We start from the raw sequence: 14236 nt of genomic DNA on the forward strand, positions 1-14236 counted from the left end.
AGCTTAAGATACATACTTTCATCAAGATTTCAGCCTTACTTCTTTAATTTATACTATACATTATATATATTATAAACTGAATAATAGAGCTAAAAGGCTACAGATTTTCCTCTGGATGTGGCTTTGACTGTAATCCACACATTGTGACATATTGTATGTTTGTTAACATTCACAAAAATATATCTTCAAATTTCTACTGTGATATATTCTGTGACTCCGAGGTTATTTAGAAGTATATTACTCAATTTCCAAATATTTTGAAATTTTCTATTTATCATTTTCTCAATGACTTCTTGAAAATAATCTGTGATTTCAATCCTCTGATATTTATTGAGACCTGCTTTCCAGACCAGCATTTGATAAAAATTTCATATGCATTTGAAAAGAATATTCTACAGCTGGCTGCTTTTGTCAAAATTTGCTTTATGTGTGTTTTTACCTCTTTATCATTATGAAATATTCCTCTTTATCTCCAATAACATTTCTTGTTTTAAAGGCAATTTTATCTATTGTTAATAGAGCCACGCCAATCTTCATGTGTGGTGCCTTTCGTGACATTCTTTTTGAAGGGATCAAGGCAGTGATCTTATAAAATGTCCCACCTGCAGGATTTGTTTCCTCGTAATTTAACTTGCCCCTCTATCCCGCCCACTTCCTGGAAACCAAACCTGAGATCTGGCTAAATTAGACTTAGGGTGAACGTACTTAGCAGCACTACTTCATAAGCAGTGCTTTGACTTCATATTTAGTCACATTAGGGATATGATAGTTCTAGAATTCTAGTCTCATAATATTGCTGGATAGATTAAATGAGGGGACAGACATCGAGTGCCTAAGAGGCTGTCTGACACGTAGCAGGTAAAGAGTAGAGTGCCTCAGCCTTAGCACGGTTAACATTTTGGACTGGATAATTCACTCCTGGGAGCACTGTCCTGTGCATTGTAGGATGTTTAGCAACATTCTTGACCTCTACCCACTCATTACATGCCAGTAGCCTTCTCCAGTTGTAACAGCCAAAAATGTCTCCAGACAATGTCAAGAGGCCTCTAGAGGGAAACTGGTACCAATTCAGAACCACTGGTATAGAACAAAAACTGGTATTAAAAAAGTATTTGATAAATATTCCATAAGGACTTACTATGACACCTTGTGCTAGGCTTTGAGATTAAGAGCTAAATGGAACATGATTGCTGACCTCAAAATACTCGGAGTTTTGGGGAAAGACAGTCAGGCAGATGGGGGATTAAAACATGGTGTGGTAAGCGCTGTGATGGGGACAATCACGTGCTATGAGAGGAAGGGCACCTGAGTCCGGAGCAGGGATTCTTTCAGGGAAGAATACAGACTTCTGACTTGAGACCTACAGGACAGAATGGTCTTCTTTACCATTAAAGCTCGAGGTCAGACCAATAATGACCATTGTGAATGAAAATGAACAATCAAGAAACAAATGATCAAAACCCATATAATTTCCAGCCTGAATTTCAGAATATGACCAATAAAGACTAATCTACTACCACATATACAGACACAGATCTGGTGTCAGGAGTGAGAGCTGGAGAGGGCCCCATCAGCCATCTGCTCCTTCAGTTGTTAGCAGTAAATATTGGGTTGGCCAAAAAGTCCGGTTAGTTCTTTCCGTAAAAAAAGACATTTTTCATTTTCACCAATAACTTTATTGATCTGGATATTTTGAGTATCTTGGCTATCTCCCACATGGCAAACATTGATTGTTCTCAATTAATGTCTCATTTTGATCGCTATCAACTTCAACTGGTCTACCTGACTGTGGAGCATCATCTGGTGAGAAATCTCTAGCATGAAGCTTCGCAAACCACCTTTGACACATTCGATCAGCCACAGCACCTTCTCCATACACTGCCCAAATCTCTTTTTGCATTTCAGTTGCATTTTTACCTTTTTTGAAATAATAAAGAATAGTATGCCAAAAATGTTGTATATTTTCTTCCATCTTCAATATTAAAATGACAACACAAAAATTCACCAATTTTGATACGTTTTTTTAAATGCACACTGATGTGACAGCTGTCACAATACAATCTAACAAAGTTGTTTCAAATGAAGTTAAAGACAACTTAGGGCTACTAGAGCATCTTACAGACAAACCCAAACAAACTTTTGGCCAACCCAATACACTATTTTCCCATGCTATAGCTCCCAGCCCTTTTGGGGGATAGACTGAATGACTAATTCCAGATTAACACCAGTCAGGATAATGTCTTACACACACACACACACACACACACACACTCCCTCTTGTTGACACTGGAAGGCCTTAAATGAGGTGCCTACCCAGCTGTGCACACCAGTCAGCTGCCTATACTCTGTTCTTCCTGACCAAGGGCTTTTTCAGTTTGCTTACAATGTAAGTCGGTGACTGGTTAACTGTTTACTAAGCCTGTTTCCTCTAGTCTTCAGGTATAGCACTCAACTATCTTTCCCAACCTCCACTGAGCTCTAGCCCAAGGTATGTAAGAGTGGGAGTGACATGTTCTCCTTCTAGGTCTCACTCATGAAAACCTCCCACGTGCAATCCTTCATGCTGTTTTCCCTTCCACTGGCTTGATGCAGACAAATATTGGTACTTTAAAGGCAAGATTTGGAGATGGCAAAGCTTAGGAGGGGCAGGAACCCATGTTTCTGAGAATCTCCTTGGAGAAGAGACCCGGCAGCCAGGAAAGCCCTTACTGGTTTGATAGGAATAAGAAGCAAACTTCCGCCAGGTTAAGCCACGAGATTTGAGGGTTTATCTAGTACCAGAGCTGGCCTTACCCTCCTAATAAGGCAAAGTAGAGAAAGAGACAGGTTCACACCGCAAGTGCAATCTCCTCAGTCCCCCAGATACACACAGAATTTCAGCCATGACACCAAGCCAAAGCAAAGTGCCTTTGCTGGAACATTTCACTGATATTCCCTGGAGTTAAATAGGTGCGGAGGAGGCTATTTGCAGGGCCATTGCTAAAGATCACACTTCATCTAATGTCTGCAGCGTAGAAGTATGAAAGTACATGGGCTTTGGTGTTGGACAGATGTGGCTCCGAATCTTGGCTCCCCCCTGACAACTCTTTGGCTCCATCTCCCTGGGCCTCTGTTTCTTCATCTGCAAAATGAGGGTAATAACACCTCACAGGAATTTGTGGGGATAAAATCATAGCATATAAAACACTGGCCCAGTTCCTAGCATATCCAAGGTACTCAATTAGTTCTCTTCCAACACCCATGAAATTAATGAATTGGAAATTTATTTAGTCTTCTAATCAGAGCACTAAGCAAGAGGTGGTCTTTTCACTAAGGACTGTATTATTTATCCTCCCATAGAAATGTTAAATATTTCATAGAAAGAAACCATGTCCAAAAAATACTTGTGTTTTTTCCCTTCATTTAAATAAGGAGAAGAATTTAAGTTTTAAGAAAAGTTAAAAACAAAAGTGTTGACAGAGGCAACATTCATTACTTTTACAACTATTTTCCCTTACAAGGAATCAATGTCATGTTTTCAAACCAATAGCAGCAGAACATATGCTGACCTTTGACCCCGCAGAAGAGAAACAAATGAGACCATCTACACAACAGAGGGAGAGGAAAGGATTTTGCTGGGGAATATCTCTTCCCATTCCCATGTTGTCCCAGATGAGCGATCACAGAGCTAACAAGTTGGTGGCAGGCCCTCCACCTTACCCAAGCCTGTCTCTGTAGATGACAGAGATTGGTCCTTGTGGAACATCCTTCTAGGTAAGCTGGCAGAGCAGTGAGCTGCTGCAGGCCCCTGGACTTGAATGCAGGAAAGGGAGGCTGAAATGTCGGGTCAACCAGGACATGGAGGGAAGCATGGGAGAGAGACACCCACCAGCATGACTAAGTGCTCTTGGGGACAATCCCCACTCAGAGGGCAGAAAGCAAATATCCAGATGTTATGAGCTGCCAGATGTGATTAACTGAAGAAAGGTGAAGCTGCCCACTTAACCATCTGAGCAGCTCCCCTCATCAAAGTGACCCAAAGCTTTTCCACAAAAGCATTAATCAACAGAACAAATGGAGGCTCCATCCATCTCCCATCTTGCCCCTTTTCTTCTCTCCCTCTGATGGAGTCAGAACAGCGGCCTATTTTTAAACCACTGTCAGCATATTCTCTCGTGGAAATGTGTGGGCTTCCTGACACAGGCTGATGCACACTCAGAGGTACAGGCACTCCAAGGGCTTTGCCCACTTGCTGCCCTTCCTCTCCCATGAGAACGGGGCAGAGGGGTACAGGGGAGAGGAGGGGGCCTGGCACAGGAGCAAACGCCCCATGCAGAGGAGCAGGGAGTATCTGATGCTGGTTTCCATGACAGGGAGCTAACTACAGGCTTCCTTCCTCCCGGAGAGTGAAGGCTGAGGCCTGGGCCAGAACCAACCCCACATACAAACACCAAGAGAGAGCTTAAGGCTGAGAAGAAGCAAAACAAACCCCAGATGCCAATTCTAGTATCTTTTAAAGGAAAAGTGTTTATGTGAATCTCAGTGTCTCTGTAACATGCATCTAATGTGCTTTAAATAAAATAGCAAACGTTTTATTAAACATTGGAGACTGTTTTTTTTTTTTTTAAAGCAAGGTTGCAATGAAGCCAATTTACAACAAAAAAAAAAAAAGGAAGAAGAAAAAAGACTTTTTAAGAAAGAGGTTGTTCTGTACTTACAATCGCTCCAGCTGCTTCAGATCCTGGAAGGCACCTCTCTCGATGATGCTGACCTGGTTGTCTTCCAGATGCCTAGAACCACAGAAGCAACACGGGTCAGGGACAAGAGGGGTTCAGGGATCCCCATGCTAGGCTTCAAGCCATGCAGGCATGGCCATTCAGCCCCTCCCACAACCCTTGGGGCTCCCCCAGCTGGGATGAGAATGGTGGGACAAGATAACTCCTATCCCAGCTTGGTATCACGGTAACCAGGGTTTCGCCGCCTGCACACTTCTACCTGACAGATTGGTTTCTGTGCCTCTATTTTAGGAATGTTCTCAGCAAATGTCCCCCCAAGCACTGCAGGGTGTCGCACAGAGAAGGAAGAGGTAAAAGCTGCTTCTTATAGAAAACTACACATGGAATCAGCACCTCTTCCCTCAAAGCTCCCTCCCTCAAAGATTCAGAAATGCTTCATTGAAAAGGACCTGCTCTGCTCTGTCTCTGGGTCATTGAGGGGAAAGGTGAAGCCATTGTTGGACAGCTGCCTGTGACAAAGCAAAAGCAGCCTGGTGCTAGGAATCCTGCTCCCAGCTCCTGCCTGCTCCCCACATGTGGGTGATGGTCACAAAAGCTAGGGCTCCCCTGCCACAGGCTCTGCTGATCTACAAAGTCTTCGATGCAGGTGATTAAGACCCTCAACCCTCTGTGTAAGAGAGTTCAGTTTGTGCATGTGGCATTTCCTAAGAATTGGGCATACAATGAAACGTTTGTTTCCCTAATTTTTTTTTTAAATGGCAGCTTAAAATGGATTAGCCGGATGGCCGGGAAGGGAAGCAATGAAACTGCATAGTTTCCATCCAGGGCTGACCCTGGTGGCGGCATGGGACTTAGTGGAGGTGCAGTTCTGATTGAAGTGTGCTTCTCTGGAAGGTGGAGTTTAGGAAGGGCCTGGGTTCCTCTGGATTCGCCGGGGGAGAGGCACCCTGAGCGCCTGAAGGGAAGGCAGCAGGAAGGCAGAGCAGGCTTGAGGGGGCTTAGCTCTGCATCCAGAAAGATTCCTCCCACGACAGCCCTCCACCTCTGACACCTTGGATGGTCCATAATCCCATGTGCTTCTTAGACTCAACACTTGGGCCTTTGTGTTAATGTTCAAGTCCATCTTTCTCACTATGAGTAAGGACCGAGAGGGTAAGAAGTTCTGTTCTATTCATCATCATACTCCCAGCCCTCACCCAGTTGCCTGGACAGCAGCCACTTAATAATGGCTGACTAAAGGGATGAAAAACTAAAGAGGACTTTGGGCCACAGCACATCCTCATTTTATATGAAGGAAAAGGCTAGTCTAGGTCACATGGAATGTCTCACTTAGACTATCAGAGTGAAGAGAGTATTTTGGCCTCAGTGATATTTTATATTTTTGTGAATTTGTTGTAAACAATTAAAAATCGGGATGTTACACACACATATACACACACCAAACTCCTTCTGAAAACTCAGCTGTCCCATTTCCAAATATCAACAGTTGGCCAGAACTGAATATGGGTCAGGCAGGGCACACGAGCTCCCCAGTTTGCCAAGTCCTCATCTATTCTGAGTCACATGCTTATGTTACTCCTCGCTTCTGTAGGCTGGCCTCTTCCAGGCTCCTTATTTTACATAGATAGACACCAGGAAGCAGAAAGATTAAGAGACTTGCCTAGGGAGAACTTATTTCTATCAAGTCACACAGCTAGCTAGGGTGGACTCTCAAGTCCCACTGTGGTATGCTTGCCAAACTCAATTTGGAATCCTTTTCTTGCCTTCTTACCAGCTGATGGTGTGACATTGGGCTACCTGGTCAACCTCTCTAGGCCTCACTCTCCTCATTTGTAAAACAGAAGAAAAAATTGAAAAAAGCATCTCTTAAGTGAAAGTAGAAATGGAGTAAAGTATGTAAATTATCTAGCCCAGGATCTGGAGTATAATTAGAAGTTTAATAAATGTTCTTTTCCTTCCCTTCTCTTCCCTTTCCATCCTGCCATATGGCAACGCGGGCCTTGGAATGCTAATAGACTCACACTAGCACATCTTGCTAAACAGGGATGCAGTTCAGTATTAGTGGCGGGTGGTTTGTTCAGCTGGGTTTTCGCTATCAATCAATCCATCACAGAGCTTGTTGTCATGACTTCCCACTTATAACAAGGAACAACAGTAGGGTGGCTGAGTGTCACATCCCCTCTGGGTTCTGAAGGAGTCCAACTCCAGCCTCCTATGATAATCTCTTAGTTCTGTACTAATTAATCTAACACTGCTAGCTTCTTTCAGAAAGGGGAGTAGAAAAATGCAAATATATCTGTATGGATAGCTGCCCCTTTCCCACTTCGCTAAGGCCCCGGAAGGCTACCTTTTCCCAGCTCCATCACATCAGAAGCTTCTGTGACTCTGGCTCCTGTTGGGTTCAGCTAGTTGGAGTGCCCAGCAGGATATCAGAGGGTAGGAAGACAATGAGTGAGGTTGGGAGATTTATGCCCAGCTCCCTGCCTGCCAGTCACCCCAGTTTGACTTCATCTCTCTACCTAAGACCACAGGCCCTGTCAGGCAGTCCCTAACTCTGCTAGGGTAACCACTTCCTCCCCCTGCTCCTTGAGGACTAGACACCTGTTGCCACTAGCCCCAGGGAACTATACCCCCTCTTCTTGCCCACATCTTTGCAAATGACTCTTTATTTAGCTCTCCTCATTTGTCCTGTGAGAGTATCATCTCTTTCCTGCTGGGATCCTGATTGGTAGGATATCTAGGGCCTCTTCACATCTGTTTCTTACAGCTATCAGAGTTCAGCTTAATACCTGGCACTTAAAGGCTCAAGGAATAATCAATATTTGATGAATCAATGAATCAATGAGCTATGAAACTCCCACCCCCACTTCTAGGCTGAAATGCAGTTCCAGAGCTCTTGCTAAAGCCCTTGCTATCACTCTCCTTCTACTGACCAGACGCAGGAGGTCAGGGGATCCAGGAAAGGCTGGGGTGTCCATAGCTTGAGTCTGTCCTGAGTTAGGACACAGACTGTGTTCATTTTCAGCTCTTTGGGAATTGTTATTTTTTTTAGTTTTAACATTGGATCAGAATCGGAAATTGCCCCCATGTGATGAAGGCTGGGTGGAGTTTAGCTCTTTTATTAACCCCATTTGGGATAATGCTGTTTCCCACATTGTTGGCATAGCAGAGTTCTTGCAACAGACTACTAAGAAAGGGAACTAACTGATAGCACTAGAAGAGACCTTTTCCTATTCCTACCCCAAGGGAGAAAGAATTGTTATTGGCAATTCTTACAGCTTCTCTTTGAATGCACTTTACCTGGGAAAACCACCTTTGGGTGAGGCCAAAGTTCCCTAATCCCTATTTTATCTGCTGTTGCCCATTCACCAGCACTGTGTTAACAGTTCTGCTAGGAAATGGGGGGCAAGCTCAAGTTATTCAAGACCATTGGGTCTTTTCGGCTTCACTATAAACTGTAAATAAGAAACAGATACAGGGAATGTGCCAAGGTGTGATGAAAGCTTTTCAAAAAAGATAGTTGTCTAGGTTACTCTGCTAAAAAGAATAGAGTGAGGGAAAATGTAATTTCTATGTCTGGATATTTTATTGATATTTGTTAGAAAGCATTTCAGCTATCCAACCTACCAGATTCTTTTCCAGTAATACAGGGTCACTTGAATGGGACTGTCTTTGAGTTGATAAGATAATGAAACATATTACATTAATGGAGCCTATAAAGTGGGGGAAGAGAGAAGGCTTTGGCATTGCTTATCAAAATAAGAAGAATGTACCAATAAACTGTAGTCAAAGGAATGTTGTAGACCATCCAGAGGATATTAACACGATCTTTTGTGATTATTTTAAAGTTTCTATTTGCAGAGAGCAGATATGGAAATCGGAATTTTTATTAGTCTTTCTGATGTAATGGTAAGAAAATCAAAGGGTTATTTTTGACTGTTAGAAAATGAAGCATTAGGTGAAATTTCTGACTTGTATAAAAGGAAATCTTTCACAGATGCTGGGGGGTTAGAAATGGAAAATAATAATAATAATAATAATGAGAGAAGCTAAATGTCTGTTCTATAAGCTGACAAAATGACCTGGAATCAGGTGTTTACTGCCTACATCTTCGCAATAAAAATTACCCTAACACTGAGCCATGGAATTCCCTTTCTCCTTCCAATCTCCATTCCGAGCCACACATGCTTGTCAGAGCTGCCAGTCATTTGACAGACGTGTGACTGCTTAGATTCGAAGGGGTGTCCAACCTGCGGCCCACAGCCCACATGCAGCCCAGGATGGCCATGAATGTGGCCCAACACACAATCGTAAATTTACTTAAAACATGGTAAGTTTTTTTGTGATTATGTGTCATAATATACTTAATGTGTGGCTCAAGACAACTTTTCTTCTTCCAGTGTGGCCCAGAGACTCCAAAAGGCTGGACACCACTGGCAGAGCAAAAGAAACATTTGGCAGAGGGTAGGGTCTTCCCTCCTAGGATGGAGGGAAGTTTACAGGCCGAAGACTGGAGACCGGGGAGGGGAGAGCACCTGCTAGCTAGAGGCCCAGCGTTGGGATCCCAGCGTCCCCACACTGGTGCTCAGGGAAACTCAGGTAAGCCACCATGCATCAGAGCTGCATTTGCAAAATAAGTACACTATTTCCTTCTTGGTTTTCTAAACTTCTGATAATGTGAGTGGCATCGCCTGGAGGTTGTAAAGCACCCGTCCTGGGTGCTGATTCCTCCTCCCTTGGTTACCTGGCATGTGGAGCTGGGACCACTTCACCTGTCTGAGCCTCTGTTTCCTCTGGCATACTGGGGTTACTAACCATGAAACAAAGAGTTTGGTCCATGGAATGCATGTACTGCATGTATCTTAGTCATCACCATTATCATTACCACTATTCCTTCTCAATCAGGAAGAGAGTGTTATACACATAATACTCCACAAGTTGTGGTCAGAATAAACAGACTGTTCATGAAAATGTTGAAAACAGAAAGCATTATATGTGCAATTATGAGAGTTACATGGAACTTTATTTAATATGGGTTGCATTGTATCCTCTCCCCACCCCACCCCCACCAAATTCATAGATTAATGTCCTCGTGCCCAGTGTATCAGAATTCAACCTTCTTTCCAAGATAAGGTCTTTACTCAGTAATCGACTTAAAATGAGGTTATTAGGATGGGCACTAATCCAATATGTCTAGTATCCCCATAAAAAGGGGAAATTTGGATGTACATGCATAGAGTGAAGACAATGGAAAGGGACCCAGGGAGAAGCCACCATCGAAAAGTCAAGGAATTCCTGAGGCCACCAGAAGCTAGGAGAGAGGCCTGGACCAGATCTTTCCCCATAGCTCTCAAAAGGAACCAACCCTGCTGACGCCTTGGTTTTAGACTTCTGGCCTCCAGGAAGGACTGTGAGACAACAAATTTCTGTTATTTAAGCCACCCAGTTTGTGTTACTTTATTACAGCAGCCCCAGAACTAACACACTGTTCATTCCTTATTTTGTGGATAAGAAAACCGAGACCCAAAGAAGTGTAATGATTTGCCCAAAGACCCATGGGCAGTTAATTCTGAGTCAGGACCAAACCTGGCACTTCCTGGCACTAGAACAAAATTCACTGTGTTATAAAAGGCTACAAATAAAAAGAAGGTGGTGGCTTCAGATACCAAGAGCTTAGCTGCTATTTCTACTAAAGATCCACCAGCCAAGATTCTACAGTAAACAAATACCAAGGCAGTGGCTGAATTGCCCAGACTGTGCTTCCACGTCTGGGGCCACCCTTATGGGTCAAAATCCACTTCTCAGTAAAGAAGGAAAGAGGGTCCACTTGCTTCTCTCTCTTACTTCTGAATGTCTGAGACTTGTCCATGGACATGCACCTGGGCAGCTTAGACTTAGAGATGGGTGGTCCATATTTAGAAAGGAGACCTCGTATTCTTTGCTCCCCCATTCTACAAATGCCCATCTCAAGTTTTGCTACCTGTCTGCACAGCTGTGGGCGTTCAACAAGGGCTCTGACCCTGTCTGACTCTTTCCCTCCCTCCTCCCTCCTCTCCATTAAGCAACAAGATAAATAACTTTTGTCTTGATTTCTCCTTTCGTGCACATGCTGGAGAAGAAATTACAGTCTCTTTGGAAGGGAAGCATGGTTAGTCACCCTGACATGGCTGTCATCCTAGAAGCAGGGCATGTTGATTTATTTGTGTGGTGCCTTCTGTTTTCCCTGTCACTGGCCTGACTTCTATCAGTCCAGCCCAGCCAGCAGCATCGAGACAGAGAGTGAGACACGGTGGAAACCTGGGCCCACTCATGAGGGGCTTTTGGCTGCAGCATGGTGAGTTCCTGCTTCCCAGTGCTCGGGGGTGTAATGTCAGGGCAATGGAACATTTTCATAAGGCTGAAGAGCTAAAAATAGAAACGTGCTGGACAGTCCTGTACTACTTACAAGACGCGTAGATTCTTGAGTCCAGCGAAGTCCGTCTTGGTGATCCTGGTGATATTATTTCTGTCCAGGTCACTGAAATGGAGAGCAAATTTGGGTAAGATTTTCTTTCAGGCTACATTTATGGTCTCTTCAACCCAGACTGGCTCGGACTGCAGGGATGTTGCTTGTCAAGAAGTAGGCCATTCCAATGATTAATGCTATCCCCTGAGCACGCCCAACTAACCTTAAGGATATTGTATGGAATAAGCTATCCATTATGTACGTAGTAGAGCCCTGTTATACGTAGCTGCCTGGCTTCTGTTGCCCCTTCATCAGGTCACTAATTTTTCTTCGGACGCTCCCCTCCCCCAGCTCAGATCACGTCATAGAAGTGGGGGCTGACCCTGCGTCTCAGCTCCGGGAATGAGCACCTACTCCAGGCCAGCCTTACAGGCATTTCCACCCCCGCTGCCCACAGTCATTGTTTCGGGAGCGCATAGTGACTCAAATTCCCATAGGTTTCTCTCTGTTGGGGCTGCTAAGCTGGTCGTTGCTGCCAACAGCCATCTTGCCACCATGAAGAGAGAGCTTTCCAGAGAGAGATGAACGAAGACTGATTTCTGGTGCTATCCTAGGAGTATCTGGATACACACAGGCTTGAAGCCAGACACCTCTGTATTCTGAGACTGCATAAGCCACTCTATCCCATTTCCCTTATATTTTGACTTAAACCAGATTGAGATGAATTTCTCAACACTTGAAACCAAAAGAATCTTGACTAACTTTGATACCTAGTGAGATACTTGTCTATTTTCCAGTTAGTTTGAGGACGTGCAGAGGGCAAAGGTCACATGTCACTTAACTCCATAGGCCAATGAGGTAGAATACGTGCCTGGCACAGGGGAGAGGTAACCTTGTTAATTTCATACATTAGGTAACGATGGCTACATGGACTACTCCTGCCTCAATTGGTAGGCTGAAATTCCTAAAAATGGTCCCAAAGAAAAGAATTTGTTATGGAAGAACTGAAAGCCTTATGGTAGCATTGCTGGAAAGAAGGGAGCACCATGGGGGTAGGAAACTAGGATTAGGGTAAACCAAAGTCAGGAATGAACCTGTGAACAACTGTCTAAACATTGTGTTCACCAAAGTTATCTAAGAAGGCTGGAGACCAAAAAAAAAAAAAAGACCATAAATAATGTTGTAATTCTTAATAATGAGTGTGAACAATTAATTCCTATTTGTCCTGCCTTTCTCTCTGAAGTGATGAGAAAATTTCAGGCCTTTGGCCAAATTGGAGTTTCAACAAGGCTTGTTCATTCAACAAGTAAACGAACTGGCTTTGCTTTCCTCTAGAACATGGAGCTACTAACAGGCCATTTCCCCGTGATGCGTCCCCATCTAAACGTTCACTAAAGCAGCCCCTCTTATACCCCACACTGCGTTCTGCTGTGTCAGTTACCCATGGCTCCCTGCAATGTGAAAATATTAAAGGGAAAAGTCCAGAAATGAACAATTCATAAGTTTTAAATTGTGCACCATTCTGAGTAGCATGATGAAACCCCACGCCTGCTCATTCCACTCTGCCTGAGGTGTGAGTCGTCCCTGTGTCCAGGGTCTCCACACTGGAAATGCTCCTGGCTCATGAGTTATTCAGTAGCCGACTTGGTTATCAGATCAACTGATACGTCCACATCGCCCTTATTTTCCTTACTAGTGCCCCAAAGCACAAGAGTAATGATGCTGGCAATTCAGACACGTCAAAGAGAAGCTATAAAGTGCTTCCTTTAAAAGTGAAAAGGCTTGTGCGTACAGGAAAAAACAGAGGGTTCAGTACTATCCACGGTTTCAGGCATCCATGGAGGTCTTGGAACATAGGCCCTGTGGATAAGTGGGGGCTACTGTACTTCTCTGGTTTCCTCGTCAGGTCCTGAAGTGGCCATCCTGCAATTGTGCCACAGTTAGACGTGTGTGATCTACAGATGCATAAGAAGAAGAGGGAAACAACTTTCAGATTCTAGCACTCTGCAGGAGGAAAAATCAAGTGAGGGGAGCGATGACTCTCCTGATGTGGAAACAATACGGAAATAAAAATGAAGCGGGTCCTTGAGGAACCTCAGCGGGAACCGCCGCCCCTCCCCCCACACATCCAGTGTTCCACAGTCTAAAATAGCACAGTTGTTTGTTAACCAGCCTGCGGAATGTAGACTCCTGGGACCAAGCTGAGTGCGGGTGAGCGAAGAGCACGGATTGCACAGGGAACTGGAGAAGGGCTGCTCACACACGGATTCCGTGCCAGCACACAGGCAGGAATCTGTGCATGCTCATAACCACCCTGAGTGTTCTTCGCGCCTCCCATCACAATCGGGATAGTTGCTTGGGGACCTTGACAACTGTGAATATGACAGTGCAACCAAGGGTTTAATTACTGGGACGCAGCATGGTGTCTCAGCAGCTAGTGCTTGTAACCGTGGCACCAATATATTTCAATTAGTATTTATTACGTGAAGGGGCACCAAGTGTGCTGCTGAGATGCTGGGGACTCGGGGCCAGGGCTGCGGTGGAAACTGTGGGGTGCCCTAGGGACATTCTGTCTGGCAGGCTGAGCTTCAGAGGCAAGCAGCCCCGAGTTTGAATCCCCGCCTTGCCATTTACTGAGTGGTCTAAGGGCAATTCACTTCACCTCCGAGGCTCAGTGTCTCCATCTATGAAAGGAGGGTGACAGCCTTGACCTTAAGAGTTTTTATGATGGCTAAAGAAGATGATGCACACACAGCACTTATCTGACACTTGTTAAGTAATCAGGGCAGCTATTGTTACTAGAACTGGTTGAACTGAATACCCCCACCTCCACTCGGAAATTTCAACGCACCAAGAGCAGCTGACTGCCTCACCCCAAACTCTGCACTGAGATGAGTCCTGGGATCCTCAAGAGACTTGGCTGGTTGGTGCGCTATTTTCCTATGGGTGAGAAGGAGGGTGTGTTTTGTGGCTGACAGGGTGGCAGCACCATCAGTGGCCCCCCACACTGCCTCTCCCTCGAAACATTTCTCTGACACCTATTTCCATGGTATCTTCCCCTAGCCCATCCAAGACA

At 44.5% G+C, this 14236-nt stretch overlaps 1 protein-coding gene across 1 annotated transcript in view; it reads right to left on the minus strand.

Moving 5' to 3' along the window:
• Nucleotides 1–14236, minus strand: part of SLIT3 (slit guidance ligand 3) — a 509645-nt gene that overhangs the window by 456540 nt on the left and 38869 nt on the right. Inside the window, exons 2-3 of the mRNA XM_053927422.1 lie at nt 11161–11232; nt 4698–4769 (exon numbers count right to left, since the gene is read on the minus strand). Coding sequence (XP_053783397.1) covers nt 4698–4769; nt 11161–11232 — 144 coding nt within the window. The remainder of the gene's footprint in view (nt 1–4697; nt 4770–11160; nt 11233–14236) is intronic.

Source organism: Desmodus rotundus, chromosome 6, assembly GCF_022682495.2.
Source record: "Desmodus rotundus isolate HL8 chromosome 6, HLdesRot8A.1, whole genome shotgun sequence".
Taxonomy (NCBI): Eukaryota; Metazoa; Chordata; class Mammalia; order Chiroptera; family Phyllostomidae; genus Desmodus; species Desmodus rotundus.